Below are 23,627 nucleotides of genomic sequence, written 5' to 3'. Positions count from 1 at the left end.
GATGCATATTTGTGATACACATGGCAGGAGACAACCAGACCAAAGCTTAATACTCAACAACTCAAAGCAAAATTTATACTCCATGTACTTTAGAAATAGATAAGCCATGTAACAGCTGAACAGTGCAAGGGATGTGCTTTTTTACAGCATTCACATTGGTTCAAGTTTCAAAAGTCCATTAAAATTAAGCTTTTAAATGCCAACAAAATTGTACCTTTGAAAATATCTACACAAAAAATGCCTTTGCCTGTGCCCACTCCCAGGCTCAAGGGGAACATGCAAAGGATCCACTCTGGGAAGGGGAGAGGGTAGCAAAACAAAGGTTTAAATCATTTACACCGAGAAGTAAGTTGACAGATTTATGCCAGGGCTGATAAATATTCATGACCCCTTTCTGGCAGGTTTGCACTAGCTGTCCTTTCAAATTTCAATCCTGATTATAGCATCACACTAAGACAGTGATGGGGCGCGCAGGCCCCTGATCCCAGCCCAGCAGATGTCCATGCTGCCGCTTGCCCGTAGCTCACGAGAGGCCAGAGGCATTTCACACAGCAACAGGGGTTCGGCTTTAAGATCCACCCGCAGAGTCGGAGTTACAACACTTGAAACATTAAAACTAGCAGACACGGCAGCGGGAGGGAACCACAGAAACTTCTCCATCCCAATGGGCAATCCATCCTACATCACCTGGTGCAGTCTTTGGGCTGTGCAGCCTTCCCACTCAGGCTGGGTGAGGCAAGGGTGGGGAAAGCCCACCCCAGAGATAATTACTGTAACATGCATTTAATTCACAAGCAGCACAGAAAACTGCATTGCACGGGCATTACTCAACGGGGCTTAGCTTTAACTGCACTGCATCGGTCTCCAGCTGAATCCAAACAGTTTCTCCCCTTACTTACACCATTGCATTTTATTTTCCTATTTTCCACCGCCTTATAAAATTAACAAAACTTATTCAAGCAGGCACATCCCTGCCCCAAGCCCCTGTCCCACCTCAGCTGCATGCCCGTGCTCCACGAGCAGACGTCCTTCCTCAGCAGGAGGTTGTTGAGGGCAACCGCGTTGATCATGTAGAAGAGCTGCTTGAAGACCTGCTGCACGATCTCTGGGTCCAGGCCCTGGTCACACATGATGCTGTGGAAGGTGTTCAGCTGGCGAATGAGTGCGTCTAAGCTGTAGGAGCTGTCACCATCTGCCATGCTGGAGGAACGATTCCTGTAGCCCATCGGTTTGACACCGGAAAGTCCTTGGATACTCTCATTTTCCAACACCGCAGACACTGAAAAAAAAAAGGGGGAAAAATGAGCTAGAAAAGTCACTGGAGGCAAGAACTGACCCCTCCGTGGGCAGTCATAATCATGCAGCACTCTCAGTGATATAAAACACGATGGATGCTGGGAGGTCTGAAAGCAGGACAGATCCATGAATTGCTAGTTTACTGTGATAACATGAAATAGTTGAAGCACACAAAATATCTGTAAGATCACACTTCTTTTTTCCTTGGCGTTACTACGCAGAAATCACTTATCATGTTGCAGAAACTGGGAACACCTCCCCTTTGAGCTGTAATCAATTCTCCCTCTACCCACCACAGAGCCTTACATTCTGCAGTTAAAGTGATTAATTGGCTCAAAGGATTGGGAGGAATGAAGATAGATTAAAAGTAATAAAACTCTTACAGCCTGACTAACTGATAGAGGAACAGGACAACTTTCTGCAAGGAGCAGGAGGTACACGCAGCGATGGTAGGAGGCGATACCATCAGATACAGCCATAATTTGTGCAATGACATTTGGAGGGTGAAGGGAAAGAGTCCTAGATACAGAGGAGTCCAGGCTGGGAGCTCAAGGAAAACATCAGCAGCTAAAAAATATAAAGCACTGAGAACAGCCCCTCAATTAGCTTAGCAAAGATGACAGATTTAGCTGAGGAGGTAACTCTTCTCATACAGACTCACCCTTGCAAAATAAGGTCTTCATTAGTCTCTTTTTCCCTTCCCAACTGTCTCCTCCCTCGTAACGCACATTTTCACCCATAAATTCTTAACCTGGTCTGGAGGGGAACAGTGTTCCTACAGACTCATGAGCAGGAGGGAGGCATCTTCTATCACGGAGGGAAAACACCTCATCCTTATTAGTTTCTGTCATGGGGGGAAACAAAAACTCAGCCAGGTCTGCCTCTCTAACTCCAGGTCACTGCTAAAACAAGGACCTGCTCCAAACCAAGACTTTTTTTTTTTTTTTGGTGACATATGCCTCTCTACCAACTTCAGGCTTTTCCTTTGGGGAGAAGTCACGCCAGCACCGTACAAAGGTCTGGGAAAAAACCTCAGAGTACATAATTACAGTAAAAAAAAGAAAAAAGATACCCTCCTAAAAGCTAATGTGCTATGAACTTACCAATCATGGGTTGGAGTATGCCTTCTGCTATCTTAATGAGCTGCTGGTAGATCTGGATGGAGAGGTGGCTCAGCACTTGGCGGTACTCGGTCAGGTCAAAGTTCTTCAGACAGTGCTCGTTCTGCTTAGGCGTGTTTTGCGTCATGAAACCCTGGACAGGAGGAGATTAAAACACCTGGTTTCATTATTCCACCTATTTATAGTCCAGTAAAATCACTGTATTAAAAAACCCCACCTTTAGAGTACAATACATCCAGATGTGTTACAAAAGTGCATTTTTACTCCATTATAGAAATGATCAAAACTCATTAATCACCTTTGATTTACTCAGCTATTTGTTCACAAATTATTACTAGAGGGCTGCTTTCTGAAGAAAAGCGTCATTAAGCGGTAAGTTTTTCATTTTAGGTCTAGCAAGGAGCAACATTTGTATCACTGCAATATACAGAAACTAGAAAATGACACTTCAGTCCGAGAAACATGTTTTAGCCATTTGTTTATCCCTGTGAGTTGCAATTATTTATGGGAAACCAAATATTTTGAGATTAAGATATTAGAAAATGGGGGGAAAAAATATGATAACCACATGCTCTGACAACATTTTAAACCAATCTGAAGCTCAAAAATATCTCCAGTTCCCTGCCTTTTGCTGCAGAAGCAAGTCTCTGATCCTGCAAATGGATGCTGTAGCCCTGAGTCCTGGGCTCAGACATTAATGCCAGTTTTGCTGGCAGAAGCAAATGTGATCTAACTTAATTTTGTAATTAACAGAGACGCTTTAATTGCCTGTTCATATGGTCTTATCAATTTGTTGTCAACTTTTTTTGTTGTTTGCTGACTGGCAAAATGCAAAAATACAACATGTGCAATTTGAGATGACTTCAGAATTTCTCGTTTTTCCTGACTAATGAAAAAGCATTGTGCTCTTTGCACTGTAATATTGCATTTAGATTGGGTTTTTCTTTTAAACATGTTTTCTTAAAAATCGGTTGGATTTCACTAAGGATAACAGTATTCTGGAAACTGCCTAGAATTATTTTCCCCTCTGTTTTTTGCACCAAATTATCAACTGAATTTGCAAATAGCTGGTTCATGGCAAAGAATGCGAAATTTAAGTTTGGGATGGTTTTTTTAACCCTGCTGGTTTTCTGGGGAGGATTTTCTTTAAAATGTAATGTTCTTATCCAGGCAGAAGAGGTCAAACAGGAACATAAATTTAGTATTACCTAAATTATTTTTCTTTTTAATTTAAACCTTGGAATTCCAGCCCTGAAGTTGTACACACCAGTGGTCATCTTGTGAATGATCCAAATAGTTAATTTGAATCCACGAAAACTGTTTTATTTATTCTTAAAGCTTGATTGCTCAATATATCTTACACAAATCAAGACTAAATGAGAAACAACATAATTTGGCTCTGCTGAAAATTTTAATACCCAGAACATATGGCTGTAAGAATGGCAGCATGTAATGCACTAAGAGGACTGTGACCATCTGATTTTGTCAGAAGGGATCAGCTATAATAAAACTTATTTCAACTTATGAAATATTACTGAGGTGGCAAGAAATGAGAGGATTTCCTTCTGAAATCTTACATTGTGATTATGCATTTTTGGTCTCTCAAAGCGTGGTTATTTTGAACTAGTTGAACAGAACAGGGAAAAAACAAATCAGTAGAAACATTCAGCATAAAATTGCAAGATTTGGAGTCGCTTTCCCTTGTGTAAAAATCTTGGTAAATGAAAAGCTGCGGGACCTACTAAAACCAGGGGAACAGCCTTCCAAACAGCCTACCAGAAGAAAATCCCCTGTTCAGACAAATCAAAGTGCACGGTTGGTTATAAAATTCAAAATATTCTGGGTATCAGTCACATAATGTCACACGTTATGTTTAAAGGGTCCTGGTTTCAGGTCTCAAATGTCTTCTTTTGTTGTGATGCTCCGTGAACCTCTGTTAGGAGCTGCCTCGTGTTGTATCCAAATAAACAAAGGAGGAAAGTCAGAGATGACCTCACGTCGTAGCCAGAGTGAAGCCACCAGACCTACGAGACCCGAAGACCCTTTCCTGGAGGAATGCCAGAATACTCAAGATCAGCAACGAGTTTCTTACCGCATCTCCGCTGTACTGCTTTAAACAGTGCAGGAAGCGACACGTGTTCGCCAGCCAAAATGACGTCATCTGAAAATCATCGTTGTGTTTCTGGAAGAGCAGAATTAAAACATGTGAGACTTCCCCATTCAGTGGGGGATGCTGGCATAGCAAGACAAAGTGGTTTTGAGTTTCCCCGCCTAGAATCAGGACACTCTCTCTCTGCAGATGGGCAGTATTAGACATTTGGTCCCCGCAAATATTTTTAATCTGTAAATGCAAACTATTTTATTGCTAAGATCATAATTCTCCTTGTTCTTCTAAAAAGGGAAGCTATAAGAGCAATTGGGTTTGAAAATCGCTACAAGAGCTGAATATCACACGCTTTGACACTGTTATTATCATCTCACAGCATCTCAACCCCAAGACAAGAGAAAACAGACACCTACCTTCAGCACTTTCTTAATGCCATTGATGGTGGAGGTGAGCAAGGAGTGCACTTTCTGGTCATCGTTGACGTAATCCGCGTGCCTGATGCACATGTAGAGGATGTAGGCAGGCAGGCAGGGAACAGTAGCAGACACTGCCTGAGGCTTGAGATCTACAAGGTTTAGTGTTGATTTGTTTTTTTAAAAAAAATCCTCTTAAAATTCACCAAGTGGCAGGTGAAGCAGTGAACACCAGAGCTGGAGATGTACCCAGACAAACCCCTCTCCCCCCCAGCCCTGGGGAAGATGAGATTTCAGCTCAGCAACTTCCATCCCTCTCTGTAGTGTGGACACAGAGCCAGAGGTCTGACTGCAGGACAGATGGACCAAAGCAGAAGAGCCACAGCAACCAAGGCTCAGGAGGGTAGCACAGTCTGCACTGAAGTTTGCGACGTGATCCCATCACACCTTACGGATGCACAGGTAGCACTAGATCTTTAACACGTAAAAGTCTACCCAAGCAGCACACAGCCTTTGAAAAACTCCCTGAAGCTTTCAGGAATACCTCCCACAGGCTATAAACACCCCCTCTGAATTCATAACTTAGTAAATCACGCTTTCCCTCAGGATACAGAATCCTAATGGCAGCTGTGGGAACTTGCAGCTTCTAAATGAAGAGCCCGCCTGATTAAGGGAACTTCAAAGACCACAGCAATGGGCTAGCGCTGCTCTTTTTAGATCCTCACTAGAGTCTGCTGGGGTTAGAGAGCAATGGTAAATACCAGCTCTTAGCCAGGGAAGCGTGACTTCTCTAACAGCGTTGAATAAGGCGATGCTGGCAGTAATTCTGATCGGATCTTCCAGCATAAAAGAGCTCATAAGTTTATTATCTCTTACCTGTTATTATCTCATAAATCTACTACCTTTGTTCCATTGCTGTGCAAAATCCCTGGGGTCTCTCCCTTGCTATCCTCTCCCCATCTATTATCACATCATATCAAGCTCAGCAAATTACTGCTTGCTCTAAAAACTGCAGCCACCTTTTTGTATTTTCCATTCTTTACTATCCCTAAGAGTTATATCCATGATGGTCCATCTGCTTAGCACTGTGCTGCTTTACCTACCAAAACTGCTGCCACCATAAACATACAGCCCCAGGAGGGATTAATTTGAGAAGATCTATTTGCCTCTCTTGAAATCTCCCAGGCAAGAGAAGAAGGAGCCAGGCACAGGAGCAGAGCAAGTTCCTCACCTGTAATGAGGTTTCGGATGAGGAGTGGCTCATCTTCTTTATAATATTCCAACATGCCCTGAAAATCTTTCTCCTTCCTCTGGACAGCAACTTGCATGGTACGCTTCTGCCACGTCCTCTCAGCCGGCACTGTAGTTTGGGATGCTTGAAAAGAGCATGAAAACACAGGCTAGGAGGTAGTAACCCTACAGGAAGCTTTTTGTTGTAGCGTTTTCACAGAGGGGAAAAAAAATAGCCAGGCATCGAAAAAAAAAACCAAAAAACCCTAAGCATCACATCTTTTGGCTGGCTGTAAAGCTGAAGAACCACGGTGGCACACCATTGAGCATTGTGCTCCCATAAAAGTTTAATAAAACAGGAGAGACCATCATGCAAGCACTGCAGTAAACAGCAGCCTGCTGCACGCAGGTGACACTGACAGAGACCGCCTGTGCTAGCCGTGGAAACCCTCCAGTCGTTCCGCTTAGTCTCACTTAACGCCTCGTGAGAACAAAGTTACGTGATTAATTGCGACACCTCCAGTGAACAGGAAGCTGCTTCTGTACAACACAGATGTCACATTTGAGGTGTTTTCTGATCAAGCAGAATATACATATATATTTTAATCCTAAATTGTTTTAATCCCCCTCCCGCCTCCGCAAAATTGCCAGAACAGAGCAGTCACCTGCTACCCACTGGTCTCTCTATATCACTGCTTGGGTCGCAGCACTGACAGCAAGGAAAGCAAAAAGGTTCCTTAAGTACCCTCCAAACCCTGGTACACCAAGCATCAGATCCAACAAGCCCTCAAGCCTCCATCCTCACCTCGTGGACCCTCTTCCAAGTTTACCACATTCAATGATGTTAACAAGCTAAAGCTACATCAGCGCAGCTGTAAGTGCTCCAAGGCAGCCTAAGCATGACCCAGGAGCCTCGTGGACTTTCGGTTCCTTGCTGTCATGCCAACGAGGAGCTCAGTGCCAGTTCAGTGTGCCAGAATGAGTAAAGTCTTACTTTAACAGAAAGAAAAAGAGAAAAACCTGCAGCTCTCCAAGGCTGGCCAGAGAAGTAAAAACAGAGTGCTGTTCCCCCACCCCCATGTCTACCAACAGCCAAGTCACCTTCAAAATCTTGGACCCTCTTCATGTAAATCTTCAGCTGCTTCTTCAGCTTCTTTTCATTCTTTTCCAACTTCTCCAGCAATTCTTTAAGATCCTGAAAAACAAGATGCATTGTGTTAAACTGCAGGAGCACACAGCCTGGTCTATGCACCGCTAATGCATGGTGTGAGCATCTTGGTAGAAGAAGAGCCGTGTTATTTCTGGATTGCTCAGGGAGACCCTTGTGTACACCCAAAGACCGTGCCTGCTTTCTCCAGAACTGGCCTACAGCAGGCGATACTCACCCCACGCCACCCACAGCATTCTTAATCCTGGCTGTTAATCATATTTAAACAGTTCCAACACTATTTAGATACTAGATATGTTGAGAAAGGCAACCAGCCCCTCACCTGAACTTAGGAGGGGCCAGTGTTCACTTCAGACCTTGCAACACAGATACAGGAGGTAAGAAGGGGAAAATTTATGATTAGCCAGACCAGCTTTTCAGAGTGGCAGCTTGCCCGCACCACTCCCAATAAATGCAGGTAAAAAGAAAGGATTGTGTTATCTTTGCGCATAATTATAGAGTATAGGGGTCCCCAGTGATCTCATTTGGTAGGCAGTGCCGCAAAGTAGACAAGCTTCAAAAAGATAAAAAGTAAAAAAGAAAGTACTTAAGGAATCACAAGAATCATAGCCACTGAAGAACAGCTCAAGGCCAAGTACCAACACTTCCAAATGCACCAGTGGGAGATGCTGAAGGATCCTGCAGAGAGTTTAGAAGAGGTGGAAGAGATCCCAGCACCTTCCTGTCCCCTTCATATTTCCTGTCTCCTTTCTCTCAACTTGGTTGTTCTTCCCCTCTCCCTTAGGCTGTGTTTTCAGTACAGCCTCTTACCAGATTTTCATTGGTGAGGCGTGTAATTTCTTGCTGAAGTCCAAACTCCACCTGGACCTCTGGAGACAGCTGCAAGGTCTGCAGGAAAGCCTGTTGCTGTCTCTCCATCTCTTCTTTCATTGCATCCACCTGGTTTTTCAGAGCTTCTACCTCCTCCTCGTGCTCTCTTCTCTGATCCTGGAGCTGTGCTTCCAGTAGCCTGAGAAAAAAAACCCACACCGATCAACCTGTGATTTCGGCATCGCGGCAGTAACCACTGAGTTTAGATCCTTCAAAGTCAGCCAACTTGGGAGATGTTCCCCAGACAACCTTCCTATAAAACTGACACACACGAAGGGGTGCTACAGCTATTACTGCCACATTAGTCTGTCATTTGCTATACTGTAGATTAAATATAGAGACATGAGATCAAAAGGTTGGGTTGTGGGGTTTTTTTTAAATAAAAGGGAAGTGGGGGGGAAATTCAAGAGCTCCCTTTTTTCCTGCAACTGTATCACAAATCTGGGTTCCTTTACTCTTCCCACTAGCAAAAATCAAATGCATGGCAAGAAAGCAGTGCAGATCAACACTTGCAGGTTTTTTTCCAAAAGCTCAGCATGAAGGGCATTTGTTCTTGTGCTCGCATGCTTTCAAACATCAGTTCTTACTCTTGAAAGCCACACTGTATGTCTTGCAAATGGCTCCGTTCAGCTGGACTGCCACAGGCTTTCTTTGCTGCTGCTGGGAGTTTCAGAAAAGGCAGAAGCTGAAACTCTTAATTCCTTTTAGTTGTTTGTAGAGCTGCTATTTATCTTTGCTTAAAAAGAAGTATATTCATTTATATCTCAGTTTTCATTCATAAACTACCTGCAGAAAACTATGCACGGGCAATTTCTGTCATCTTGATCAGTTCCTGCTTTCATCATTGCTGCTGACTTCACCAGGACTCTTCAGCGGGGGCGGGGAAAGACGTGTTCGCTTGTACTCCATGATGCAAATACTAACACCATGATACACAGCTGACAGAAGTCACCAAAAACAGCCCTTAGGGGGTACCCCGCTTTTTTTTCCAACAGTTTGTCCTGCCACCCTCTTCTACGTCCTCTCCCCTACGCCAGCTCTCCTTCCAGCCCTGAGCCTGTGCGCAAGGACAGCGCCGGGGGGGGGAAAGCTGAGCTAAAGGGTTAGTAGAACATTTAGTCTGTGCATTATCCAGCCACTTGCTGAATCAGAATGCCTTCGTTAATCTAGTGGAAAAATGATTCATCACTGAGATGTTACCTGCCCTCCTGTACACACCTGTGCCGATGGGGGTGCTGAAAAACCTGTCAAGTGACATGATAATTGATTTTTTAAGGGTATCCCCTACCCTCTGCTAAACGGAAATCTCAGCTATCTCAAGATGACCGAAATAAGCGACTCCAGAAGGGACAAGGAGTCTGAGAAAGTGGCATCAAGCCAGAAACTGCCAAGTTTTAATCCCAAATTACACAGCACGATGATGGCAAAGAGGAGGAATGACCCAGGGGGATGACCAAGCCCATGTCCTTGCTGTAGCTCATGGATGTGGTCTCCTGGGCAGAGCTACGGACAGCCACACAGCTTCATCTCCTCTGGCATCGGATGCAAATGGCAATCCTCAAAGACGAGGAAGACTCTGGTGTTGATAGCTTAGCATTTACCCAGCACATGCACGGACACGGGGCTGTGCCAGTGGGGAAAAAACTACAAGTCTTTTGGGGCCATTGGGAAATTCATGGAGATTCATGCCTGTGGACTGTTTCTCTGCAGGAACAGTTAAGCATGGGGGTGAGATTTTTGTTGTTTTGGTTTATTTTGGGGTTTTTTAAGGATAGTATAAAACAATGCATGCTTTCTATCGAAGATTTCTGGATGAAAAGTATTAATTATTCTCCAGTTTGGTTTTTTGGTTGTTGTTGTTTTTAGAAGACCTAAACAACCCAATCTCCACTCCCATTTTCCAGCAAAAGCCAGAAAAGCATGTTTGCCAACTATAGAAACATGGGCAATAATGCACTCAGCCTCATAATCGCGCTGTCAGGAGTTATAGTCTTAATGGGCTTGGAAAATACAGGCTCACCATGAAATAAGTATTAAGTACTGAATTTTCATTTTATTTCTTCATGTGGGTTTGGATTAACCATGAGCCACTCTCAGAAAAACACACTCCTTTATGAACTTGGATTCCTACATTGCTTTGAAAAACAAATGAATCATCACTGGTATTTTTCCTGTTATTGTCTGATTTTACTCCAATACCTCTAGATGTGACTGTTGTAGATTACTTCATACAAAAGATTGTTTTAACTTTTCATCTCTATAGTGTCCTTAATCATCTCATTTCATGTCTTTTCTAAAAATCATATATATTGGAGTCTCATAACCACCCTGCAGGAGAGCACAGACTGATTAACATTTCATAGAATCATAGAATGGTTTGAGTTGGAAGGGACCTCAAAGCCCATCCAGTCCCACCCCCTGCCATGGGCAGGGACCCCCTCCACTAGCCCAGCTTGCCCAAAGCCCCATCCAACCTGGCCTTGACCACTGCCAGGGAGCCAGGGGCAGCCACAGCTTCTCTGGGCAACCTGTGCCAGGGCCTCAGCACCCTCACAGGGAAGGATTTCTGCCTCACATCCCATCTCCATCTCCCCTCCTGCAGCTTCAGGCCATTCCCCTTGGCCTGTCACTCCCTGCCCTTGGCACCAGCCCCTCTCCAGCTTTCCTGGAGCCCCTGCAGGGACTGGAAGGGCCTCTAAGGTCTCCCCGCAGCCTTCTCTTCTCCAGGCTGAACAACCCCAACTCTCTCAGCCTGTCTCCATAGCAGAGGTGCTCCAGCCCTCTGATCAGCTTCATGGCCTCCTCTGGACTCTCTCCAATTTAGTTATCAGCTCTTCCAAGCACCAAGCTGAATCAGAAGAAGAATCCAGGAGTCCTTCAGCCTTGCTTTAATCTCCTTTGGTCTTCCTAAATGTTCATTAGCTTGGAGATGAGAGATCAATACAGGATCAACAGCATCCCCAGGAGATACAGAGGTCACAGGTATTGCCCCGGCATGTCCTGCTGGGATATTTGCCCACCAGACCAGGACACGGGGAGAGCTGTGGAAGGACAGCACCACGTGTCCACCACACACCTTCCTCCCTATACACCTACAGGCAATACATGGATGGGAGCGCACAATCCCCAGAAGAATGCAAAGCAGACAGCGTCGCAACACAAGGACAGAGACCCCTCTTCTGACGTGCCAAGTAAACACTTTAGGGAGGTGCTATATCTTAGCGCAATTTGGGAAAAAACATCTAAAATAGGGTTTTCTTGGCACTTGCTGGAGATTACAGCTTCCCAACACTTTTATTACACAATTTCTCATTAATGTAACATCATTCTTACTGAATCACAGCTCAGGCATTAGTGACAACAGCCACAATCAGCAATGCCCAATTAGCATCACAACGACTCCTCTGAAAATTAGAGGAGGATTTTGATTCCTCGAGTTCAGATATCCGTCCTCCGGCTGCTCCCAGAGAGGACAACAGAACAGCAGAGGAAGAGAGAAAGAGAAAGTGAAAGAGGAAGAGAGAGAGGAAGAGGAAGAGGGAGAGAAAGAGGAAGAGAGAAGGAAGGGGAAAGGAAGGGAAAAGGAAAGGAAAGGGAAAAAGGGAAAGGGGAAAAGGGAAAGGGGAAAAGGGAAAGGGGAAAAGGGAAAGGGGAAAAGGGAAAGGGGAAAAGGGAAAGGGGAAAAGGGAAAGGGGAAAAGGGAAAGGGGAAAAGGGGAAAAGGGAAAAAGGGAAAGGGAAAAAGGGAAAGGGAAAGGGAAAGGGAAAGGGAAAGGGAAAGGGAAAGGGAAAGGGAAAGGGAGAGGGAGAGGGAGAGGGAGAGGGGAAAAGAGCAAGTGAAAGGGGGAGAGGAAACAGTGGGGGGAAAAAAGACAGTGTTTGACCTGGCAACTTGCTTTAAACCTTGATAAGCCAAGCCGAGCTCTCCGTCTTCATTGAGATACCCCCAGTCCTCAGTCTTGCTAGAAATAAGGACAGAAAAAGGAAACAAGAGGACAGAGAAAGACAAAAGGTCAATTGCAATAGGAGGGGGAAAGGTGAAGAACCCTTATTAATTTAATAATTTTTTTTTAAAAGCACACTTTCATTACATTGTATTTCCTTTCCCACTGCGGTAAATGAGAACCATGCCCTGGTTGTGCCCCGTATGACACCCCTGGCCAGAGGAGCTTCTCCTCCCTCCCAGCTGTGAAACATGTCGTCGTGCAGCCCCTTCCTCCCCGACCCACCGCAGCCGACCCAGGAACCCAAAATCATTCAGGTCAGAAGGGACCATCGGAGATCACCCAGCCCAACCTCCTGGCAGGTTATCATCGTTCCCGAGACGTTACTTTTTTTACAAAAAAGCCCAACTCCTCAGAGTCAGAGCCTGAGTTTTCATTTCTGTATGGCTTAAACTGTTTCCTATTTGATTGCATGGAAAAGATGGCAGGCCCACACCACAGCAGCTAGCTCAACTCCACATTAAAATCTTATGCTTAAAAAACAGGGAAGAGAAACAAGGACCTAGAGGGATAAAAGAGAGAAGGCAGCACGAGGGGTAAGGAGGAGGTGTCCGAACACAGATGCGGTAAAATGAAAAGCAGAATGATCCTTAGCAGCTCCCAACAGGCTTCCTTCCTTCCCCCCCGCAAAAAAATTAAATATTTTTCAGCTGGAATAGCCCCCACGTACTTCCCACCCACACTGCAAACTTAACCTGACCCCAGTGTTCATTGCATACTGACAGCTTGAACAGCTCACTCTTCTTCCAGACCTCCTGGCACATCTCACTAATAAGACATTTTTAAGACAAGTTTCTCCATTTCCTTCCATCTGCAGCAACTTCTACTAGTCTAAAATAAATTCTCTTTCTTCTACTTCAGTCGAGGGTCTCCTCAAGCATCAAGTCAAACACAACAGCCTTTCCTTGGAGCACCCTTCGGTCCAAACACCCTTTGGGTGTTTGTTTACTCATATCTATATGGGATCCAATCTCCTCCATAGCCATCCAGGCAGAAAAATGCCAAGAAAAGTCTCATCTCACTTTAATACTAAAAGTCTCCTTTTAACAGGTGGGGGTTTTTTTAAGTTATAAAAGGCAGGAAACTGATTTATCTTCTTTAATGAGGTGTTGAACGCATTACAAATGAATGATGGGAGCTGGTCAACCTGACCAGAAACATTTGCTACAGGGAGATTTTACTTGGCTTCAATGTGAATTTTAAAACAGTTTTTCTTTTGGGAAATCATAATAAAAAATAAACAAAACAAAACAAAAAAATCACTTAATGAACCATTAAACTTTCAGACAAAAAAAAAGAACCAAGCTAATATATATCTCCTATTGTGAAAAGAAACGCAGCACATGCCATTCCCTGGCAAGGAAAGCTCTGCATATTTAAGTGGAAAAGCACAAAACACAAACCTTTTATAGCAAAGTTTCACATGAGGAAAGCAGTGAGAATTGTGGTGGTGCAGCACTACCATGAAAGGACTCAAGAGGTGTCTCACCGCTGCAGACAGCTTGTACATCCTGGTGTATGAGCATGGCATTTCTCAAAAGTAGCAACCATTTGAACCATTAATATTTGGAAAATTAATCTGTTAAAGCCGTATGTAGAATTCAGATTAAAACCTTATTTTTACCCATACATAGCAGGCTTCCAAAAGGGTCTGTGGGCTGACAGATAGAGGGAGCTTGCTTGGTCTGATTTGGGTCGATTTGTTAGTAAGGTATTTTTTTGGTTCAGATAATCTTAGCAGAACATGTATTCAGGCACTGAAAACCAAAAAGAAGAAAAGAAAAACACAAACAAATCCACAAACAGGAAGGATCCTCACTATTTATTACATATCAGTAACCTGAGAAATCTCACAGGACAAGCAGCGTTTTTAAGAGATGCATTCTCCTTTATAACCTTTGAAAAATAGCCTGCCTTCCTTTTTTAGTCCTATACATTGTGGTAAAGGAGGAAAGCAGCTCAAGGGGGTGCCATTATACTGAGATAAAACTGCCCTGGGAAATAAGCATTCAGTCCTTGCCCATCAACACGGCACCGAGCCAGAAATCATTGAGATCCCCTTCTCCCAGAAGTTCATATTGACCAAGACATTAAAAGTCAGTAGGGGTCCTTTCTAGCTAATTAGATTAATTAGTATCTGACAAAATAATTTCCTAAAATGCTGGGTAAATCCTTCTCTCTGATAAAGCTGGAAGGAGTTGAAAGGACATGATTCACAGCCTCATTTCTCCTTTCTCCTTACCTTGGAGGTACGGGTCTGGGGGAGCGGCTGGCAACCTGCATTTGGCAAAATGCCTTCATGAAAGGGAGAGAAATTCCTGCCCGAACGCCCCCCTCCTCTCCTCCAAGCAGCTTAAAGGAGGTGCACGTATGCCAAACCCCAGAGATGTTAATTTTAGCATCTTCAGATAATTATCATCTCTTAATAAAGAAGGGGCATTTCATTTTCAAACACAGATATGCCTTTTTTTTTTTTTAATTAAATGGAAAACTAATGCACATCACAGATTAGAAATAAAACAGAATGGGAAGCAGTGATAAGAAGAGACATATTGGAGAGTGGTGAGCAGAGATATGAACCCTTTCCACGCAATGGCATCTTCCAGCTGCAAAGGCATCCTCCATGTGAGGATCAGCCCTTCACTTTGCACTGGGGCTGCCAGTGGGACTTACTGAGCAGAAAAAAAAAAAAAAAAGCCACATACTTTATAGAAATCACTTGGAAGTTATCACACAAGTTAATTTCAAAGACTAAACCTGATCTGCATCGAGCTGCCAGGTTGTTATCTCTAACATCATCACCTGGTCTTTTGTTGGCTCTACATTTCCACCAAGATCAAACAGGCTTGAAAGAAATATCCCAAGAACTGAAACAGAGAACAAAAAGCCTACTTAGCTTTACATTCAGTTATTGAAGCAGAAAATTAGCTGGAAACTAACTCGATGCTTTTCCCTTTAGCAGTTGAAAGTCAGTGAGGGGAAAAAAAAAAAAAAAGGAAAAGAAAAAAAAAAGCTGAGTTCACTGCATTTATAAGGGGCTGCTTTCAATTCAAACTTCCCCTTGACCTGGCATCAAAGGGCTTTCCCCTGAGAGCAGTGTGGAGAAAAAGAATCGCTACATGGGCAAGGTTAGCAGCAGTTTTCCTCCTGCTGTATTTAAAAGTCTCAGATTATATAGACATAGAATGAATAAAAGGTTTATCTCCCACCAAAATAAAGCCAGGCTCCATCTCTAGCCTAAATAGCTAAGGCACAATGACTTTAAGCTAGGAGCGGACCGTGGCTTTACCGCGTTGGTCAGACTGGACCAGTGGAAGAGCACCCACCTCGGCTAGAAACCGTCGACGAGAGGTATCAGGATAAAGAGAAATGGGAGTGCTCCCTGCAGCACGGGTGGGAGAAAAAGTGGCTCTTGCTTATTAATCCCCTTTCAGAATTGCAATCCCACCACAAAAGCTTTCCATTAAAATATTTATTGATCAAGATTCGAAAGAGAAAGCAGTTTTATTTCTCATGCTGACACACTTGGGTATAGAGCTACGTAAGTACGAATGCAAATTTGTGCTGGGGGGGACGGAATGTTAATTTATATCGACAAATACAATAATCCATGCTCCCTGAGCGTTTGTTTTCATCTGTTTTACTGCCATCAACTCCAGCCTACAGTTTATAAACCAACCCATTATACAAATGCACAGGGAACCGTATAATGGGGAAGCCGGTGGTGATTAACAAGCCATTGGATAAATCACCGCAGAATATCAGGGTGACAGTACCTAGAGCTACTGCTACTGTATTGCAAGAGCTGAGCTCCAGCCAAGCTTCATATGAGAGGTAGATAAGAGAGGTAATAGGTAACTGAGCCTGGAGACTGCAGATTTTCCCTCCCAAATCTCATAAGGCCAAAAAACACCAAGGCCTGACCACATGAAGTTCTTAAACTGCAGCTCACCTGTACAAATTGCAAAGAAAAGAGATCTTTACTTTGTGGAAAATTAGATTATTGTGGCATTTTTGATGATTTCTGTGTGTGATTCCATCCTCCCTGGAGAAGTTGTTAAGTCTGGAAACCAGAACGGCTGAAGAAGGACAACCCATACACACAGGATGGACACATCCCCTGTGGAAGCAGCAACTCTTATTTTGACTCCGACTCCTTCACCAACAGCTGGGCACAAACTTACCATTCCTACATGTGCACACCGAAAAATGCAGTTTAGGGAGCAATTAACTCTGTGCCTGACAATGGGATTTTGCATCCCATACTAGTACCCACAGCTCCAGGAGAAAGTTGGAAGGCAATAAGAGAAAATCCACAGAATTCATTAAATGACCAAAAAACACACCTTGCAGTAGGAAGCACGCTGAGCCCCATTGATTTATTGACAAAAAGATGACGCTTAAATCAATCTCATCACCTCTACACTGCAGGAGGGGCAAGATTTTCATCAGCAAGTTCACTTCAGGAAAGTAAATATTCAGTGGTAACAAATTGGAAAAAAACCCCAACAAACACTGGTCCTGATCCAACCAGGCATGATGAGAAACGAGTATCACAAGAGTCCTGGACCCCAACACTGGATTTTTGGTCAACCAGTTCTGAAAGCATAAAGGAACTCTTCACAATTTTTCATATTGCATTCAAAGATGGTGTGCCTTTGCTCATATTCATACAGGTATGAATAAAATCCTAATTAAGTCATGGCCTTTCCCAGGCTGGACTGCTAACAACCTTCTGCAACCAGTTTACAAAGTGCCAAAGTATACTGTGTTATTAAAAGCCATTAATCCACATCGGTTAGGTCTTCTGACCACCTTGCTGAATGCAAATTATTTAGGAAAAAAGCCTCAAACATCTGTATTTGCCAAGAGAAAAGGAGATGAACATTTGATTTCCTTGTAGTAAAACAATATTTACTTTACATATAATCTTGTTGTTTAATCCATGAAATTTTGTCTTCTTGCGAGATACTACTTTTTCACTTGATGTTCACCTGGATGGCTGCAAGGATTGATTTCATGCCTCACAATATAAGTCCGTTGTTACTATAAGGACAGACACACGTTCACAATATTAACCCTCGCTATGGTAAACCTGTAATCAAACAAATGTTCCCAACTCTCAGTTTAGATGCAAGAAAACCAATAATGCAGGTGTTTCCAGAGAATACAGCATGTGTTCGTTAGCTCACTTCACCATCACAGGCTTTTACCTCTGGGAAAACAAGAGGGGAACAGTGCTGTCTTCCCAGCATAGCATGAGGACACACTTGAAATAAGTAACTCCTGAAATACATCTCAAATCCTAGTCTTGCTACTATTTACATACTGGAAGCAAAGTCGAAATCCAGTTTTGCTCACTTCCATGTTGGCTTTTCTACCTGCCCACTATCTCCCCTTCCTTGTGGACACACTGCCCCAAAGACAAGAGGCTCCTCACCCAGTCCAAGATCTGCATCTCTGGTCCCATCTCTATTACTCATCCTTGACCCAAGGTGCAGAACACAATCCAGAAGCCATTAACTCTCTAAAACACATTGTTAATTTTGGTCTGGATCTCATTTCTCACACTTTAGTCAGCCCCTCCTGCTGCTGGAAAAATTTGAGCCACGCTTACCGGTTGGTCTCGCACATCCCCTGGTAGGCTTCAATTGCGTCCTCCTGATCAATGTGTTTGTCACTGTTCGGCCAGCTGGCATTGGTGGTGATGCTTTCCTAAATTCAACATGCAAAACACAGCAGCATGAGATCCCGCACATCTCTTCCTGTCTTTCAAAGTTCCCGATACCGAACAACTCCCAACTATCCTTAACAGAGCTTCCTCAGGACATCCATCGGACTAGAGAGCTCCCATGAATTCATACGCATGCAAACAGACAGCAGCAGAGATCAGGAGATGGAAGGAAGATGCAGTGAACCTGGGAAGGAGATAAGGGGGGCGTGGTCTGAAATACAAAGTATACCAAAACCTCGAGGAATGATAAGGCAGTGAATTAAAAAGCCCAAACAAGTTTTTAGAAAATGCACCCTTCAGTCAGAACTGGGTCTAAACAAGTCCTCAAATGACTGTGATGGGACGCGCTCTCTTCTTGCCTGCACGTTACAGCTGCACCAGCATAAAGTAAGCAGGATCTGGTCCCGAAGCTCTTTTCTCCCATCCCATTTCCTTGCAGAATAAACCAGTTGTCACAAAACACCACCAGGAACATCTCGGACCACCACACCTTGGTGCTGTTGGAGAAGTTGTTCCTTGGTGTGGGCTGAAATGATGCCATGGACTACATCTTACCCATAGTTAGAACCTCCTATAACCTCCCCACGCCATCCTGCCACCCAGAACCCCTCCAAAGCAGAAATGGAATTGCTCAGGCAGGCACTGAATTTTCAGTGACAAAAGGAGAAAAGGGAAAGAAAATCCATTACTCTGTCCATTACCATGTTTTTTCCTGACTCTTTTTGCTGGGCTGCCTTCATAATCTGCGTCCTCAGGATAAGTACCTCTTCCTTCCGCACTTCCAACTCCTCGCTGGCGGATTTCAGCTGATTCAGTAAGAGGTTATAACTGTCCTGAATATCATCGGGCGAGTTGGTCTGGGTTGCTCGGTCTGCAATAGCCTTCCTCAGTTCATTAAGTTCATTTTTCAGCTTCTTATTCTCCGACTCCAGCTCTTGCCTCTGGAAAACACCAAGCCATTAACCAGTTCAGATAAACTGTCTTGCAGTGCCTTATCTTTTTCTGAGATGCTTATAAGTAACTCAATTACTGATGATCACAGCCGAATGATCAATTCATGCCAGGATCTGGATTTTGGTGCCTGTCCTGCCACGTGTGGATCAGAAAAGATTTTTGCTGTAATCAGTAGCCTGTTGCCATTTAATAACAACACTACAGGGTGACACTGGGGAGATTTTTTGTTTGTTTGTTTGTTGACACTATTTTTAAACACAAAAGCAACCTGTTAAAGAAGCCAAACAGGTTTGTTTCTTCTCCACCGCTTTTCCTTCTCAATCAAGAAATCACCACAACACCAAAAATGTTTAAATCATTTTTTGTATTCATTAAATAAGGTGGAAGACATTGATTTACATGACCCTTCATCATGGCAGACATCCCACTAGGTGAGCTACAGCTGTGTGAATTCCTGCTACAGCTTCTTTTCTCATACATTTTGTAATTCCCCTACCCCGGTGCGATGTTTGCAGTTGGAGGATTTTCTCGCCCTGATGTCTTGTCAGCTGCTGGCATTTGACAGGCAGGGGCCACGCTGTACAAGTTTGACGCCAACTGCTTCTCCTGAATAACAATGCATGAGCATCGCCGTGTTTGCTGAGACAACTGAAGGGCTTATTTACTTTTGCATGACAGTAGAAGACAGAAGAATGAAACTCCAGCAGATAAGACAGCCTTTATTTCAGTATTTCACCTTGAAGCAGGTGGTAACACCACCTATGGCAGCTCTTCACCAGCACCCAAAACCCACCTGGAGCATCCAGCTGGCTCAAGAGCAGCTTTGCTCCTGCAGACAGGACAGTCTTTGCTACAGGTCACAGCTAGGGAGCAGAGCCAGGCCCCCAGGCTCTTTCTCATGGCCCAAATCCCAACAGCCCACCTTCTCTTCACACCAGATCCTCCATCACCCGCTGCATGGTGGCACCCAGGACTGCTCCCTCCTGTCCCTATGCGCCCAAGCCTCTCAGAAAATGCCAAAACCCAACCACCACATAGCAAAACCCAAGACATTTGCAAGCGAGTTGGTGTCTGACTGATGTGGGGTCATCTCTTCCCTAGGAACTGACCACCATCCATGTGGATTCTCTAGTGTCTGTAACAGCACAAGCTCTTTCCCCACAGAGATCCCCATGCTTTCCTCTCCCCGCTGCCTTTTGACCCTTTCCATGGCTTTCTTGCATGATCCCTCTTATCTATGGGATATCTGCTTCATTAGCAGCTTTGGCTGAGGCAAGCTAATGAATCCAAGAGTGGCTGGGGGGGATGGGGGCAATTTATACAGTGTGTAGAGCTAGCACAGCTGTGTAAATCTCGTTTCCATAGGAAACGGGTGTTATAATTATAAATCCTTACAAATTATAAATAGCATGCCTTATCACAGCAGAGATGTGAACAGAATAGCTGATCTGGACAGCCAGCATACTCCTAGCTGAACAAACACCATCAGTAATGGAGTATATTCAGGTACTTCATACCGTCTGTCATTAAAAAAAAAAAATAAAAAGGATAAGAAATGTATTAGATCCAGCAATTCCTCCACATCCACATTAACCACAGCTCAGCAGAAGGAGCGTATGAGACACTGGCTTTTCTAAAACTGGTTTTTAAAACAAGAGTTTGAAAAGTGTGCGCATGGCAGGGAATCAATACCAAGCTGGGTTTAACTCTTCTTGCTATACAGCTAAAGCATCGACTTGCTTTTCACTCTTTTCTGATCATGCTCAGAGACAGGTGAAGGGGAGGAAGAAAGCGATTAAGTGCTTTTCTACACAAATGGCTCTTCTGTGATTTCTGTTATTTGCTGGATAAGATCCCTGCTTTTCTTTTTTTTTCCCCCCACTTTTTTTCTCCTCCTTTTTTTTTTTTTCTTCCTCCTTTCCTTTTTGTTTTTCAAATGGGTCAGCCACACTGCTAACTCCAGGGACCGGTCATACCAACCTGTGCTGTGGTTAGAAAGGAAGCCAGGAAGATCAAGAAAGAAAATTATAACCAACAATCCTGCTCATGCCCTGGACTCCTTTCAGAGTTTACATTTAAATTCATTCCCTACTCCTTTCTTGGTGGAGTGCTTTAACACTGCTTTCATGGAGCAGTGTTAAAATATCTATAGACATGGGCAAGACGTCTATTGTCCCTTGCCAGTACACCCATTTTGCACCAGCATCAGCAATGGCAGGACAGAAGCTGAAATAAAATGCTTTGAACGTGAAAAGGGAGATTTCTACTTGCACTGTGAGAAATGCTTTTTCTTCAGCATAGTCCAAGAGTGCTGATTTATTTGACAAATTATACAGTCAGAACATCCTGAACTTGAACTCACACTTGTCCTAACACGGACAGCATTACGGAGGTGTGAAAGGGGTACCTGAGTCCTAATGGCAATGGAAACAGCCTCAGTCTTTAGGAAGGGGCTTCTATGGCTGGGCTGGGTGAAGTATGAGCCTGTGTAAATCAGAAGTTAGTGCTGCCATGCCAGGAATTTGCCCTCTCTTCTATTTCTGGTATTCGATAGGAAAAGAAAATAATATCCTCTAGAAGCTCATCTCATGATGAGTTTCCAAGTCTATGGGATGAAACAAACATCCCAGCTATGCAAAGGGCAAGTAATCAAATTATGCATTGTGCTCCTGCTAGGAAAACAGAGTCAGGATGAGGACTTCTTGGTGCATTCACTCCCACTTTCCCAGCTGGAAAAAGTAATATGGAAGACTCATATGAAGCAGCAGACCATGCGTTGGTTGCAAAAACCAAGCCCACACGGTCATCCACTAACACCCACACCTTGTATTGTCCCGCTCAAGAGGCGGTACATGAGAAAAATATCTTGAATGGGACCCAAAAGTGAACACAAGGCAGTGAAGACCCAGGTCACAAAGTACTGAACAAGAAACATCATTAACCCCCAACAAAACCTGCTCTTCAGCAATAATGGTATTTATTACGTTTACCCAAACTTATATTTGTATGCATTACTTTTAAATAATGCATATACTCCTATTTATATTTGTACTGTTCATTGTATTTATATATTTATACTCATATTTATCCAAACTATACCCCGGGTCATTCAGGACCTTATGCAACCATCTCTTCCCCTACCCAGTACAACACTCCTACACCACAATAAGTTGTTCAGGTACTTCAGTAACAGTCTTCACACCTCACCTAGGTCAAAATTCATATTCATTTCAGGGAAATACACTTTTTTCTGAAAAGATACTGCAGTCACCTTTCTAAAACCTTCTGAAACCTTTCTGAACTGGCTAAGTTTCCAAAAGATAGTGCATCGGTGGTGCAAAGCCAACATCCCTTCCTCCTCCGTAAGCTGGTATCTCATGAACCATTCAAGAGCATCCACAGGAAGAGTTTGCTGCCTGTAAGCTTTCAGACACCTCAGCCTAGTTCTCCAGGATAAAGACTTTTTAAGCTGGCAAAAGGGAAAAATAAATCTAATTACACAAGACACTTAAAGGAGCCAGAGAAAGTATAAATATTTGAGATACAAGTTAGCAGAAATAGAGACGAGAGGAAGAGCTTTGTTATAATCCCAGAAGCAGCTGTCACGGGGAAGGAGAGAAAAGCAGCACCCAAAATCAGCAGTAAGTCACTCTCACTGCAGATGGAGACTGCAGGCAGCATCCTGTGTTCACAAGTTGGGAAAACACCAGCGAGCTGTATTTGTCTCTCTCTTTTCAGTGGTTCCTCTCAGGCCAACCTACCTATAGGTTTAACCCCTTTCCTTTAAGACTAGGGGTTGCCTCTCACTATGGCCTCCGAAGCAACTGCTCCTTGCTTTTCACAGGCACCTCAGCTCTTCCTCGACTGACATTCACCCAATATACCAGCACCCAAAATATCAGCTGCTACAGCTGGTCTGTGCAGGTCTGCACTGCGTTAAAGCAAGCTCTTAGAGCTGGTTTTTCCTTGTTGCAAACCTCAGCTCATTCTCCTGAAACCCAGCAAGAACCCTGTGCTGGAGATCCTTAAAAAGCACCTCTTGCAGTGCAACGCCACTTTGAGATGAGTTTCCTTGCAAGTTCATTTTCCACCTGTTTTAAGCTAAAGGTTAAAGAATCCTGCTGTTTTGTAACACATGCTACCTATTCGTATGAAATGGTTATTAAGAGAGTTATTAAGGTTTGTTAGATATGTTGGACTATGAATGTCAGTATGTTAGGAATGTAGAAAGTAGGAAAATCCAAAATTAGTATTTCCATTCTGAACTTCCTGGGTTAAAACTTGAAGAAAACACGATTTGGAACTCACACAGAAGTCAGAACTCCAGAAGCCGTTTAAGAAGGTGGCGGTTCTTATCTGCTGGGTTGTCCCCTTCCAAACGGCAACTTCACTTCACTTTACAAGGTCAAGAAACTTAAAACTTCCATAGCCACGTTTAAGCAACTGGAAGACATTTTGGCAATTATTTTAAAGCTCCTGCCATGCTTTCACTCCACTGAGCTATGCAGGGGTACTAATGAAACTCGGCAGGGTTTCCCTCAATCACAAACAGCATGTCTAGCAAATGCAACACAAATATCATGCTTCAAGACTAAAAATTGGATGGACTAAATGCCAGAAAAAGCTACTGGTTAGAGGTAAGCTCTTAGCGAGGGTTGAACGTATGTCCTTTCCATCTCTAATTTCTGCTTTATTGCATCCTTCTGATAATGATAATGCAGACAGCAAAAA

General features: G+C 43.7%; 1 protein-coding gene across 2 annotated transcripts in view; it reads right to left on the bottom strand.

Moving 5' to 3' along the window:
- The window catches only part of MYO5B (myosin VB), a 148,895-nt gene that overhangs the window by 6,428 nt on the left and 118,840 nt on the right, over window positions 1-23,627 (bottom strand). Inside the window, exons 28-36 of one of the 2 annotated variants that reach the window (XM_054808962.1) lie at window positions 18,707-18,883; window positions 17,826-17,923; window positions 8,146-8,344; window positions 7,269-7,362; window positions 6,169-6,312; window positions 4,938-5,089; window positions 4,510-4,599; window positions 2,400-2,550; window positions 994-1,279 (exon numbers count right to left, since the gene is read on the bottom strand). In XM_054808962.1, the coding sequence (XP_054664937.1) occupies window positions 994-1,279; window positions 2,400-2,550; window positions 4,510-4,599; window positions 4,938-5,089; window positions 6,169-6,312; window positions 7,269-7,362; window positions 8,146-8,344; window positions 17,826-17,923; window positions 18,707-18,883 (1,391 nt within the window). Of the gene's footprint in view, window positions 1-993; window positions 1,280-2,399; window positions 2,551-4,509; window positions 4,600-4,937; window positions 5,090-6,168; window positions 6,313-7,268; window positions 7,363-8,145; window positions 8,345-17,825; window positions 17,924-18,643; window positions 18,884-23,627 lie in introns of both variants that reach the window. The other variant, XM_054808960.1, reaches the window with a different exon arrangement.

This window comes from Grus americana, chromosome Z (genome assembly GCF_028858705.1).
Source record: "Grus americana isolate bGruAme1 chromosome Z, bGruAme1.mat, whole genome shotgun sequence".
Classification (NCBI taxonomy): Eukaryota; Metazoa; Chordata; class Aves; order Gruiformes; family Gruidae; genus Grus; species Grus americana.
This window is presented reverse-complemented; position numbering and strand designations above follow the sequence as displayed.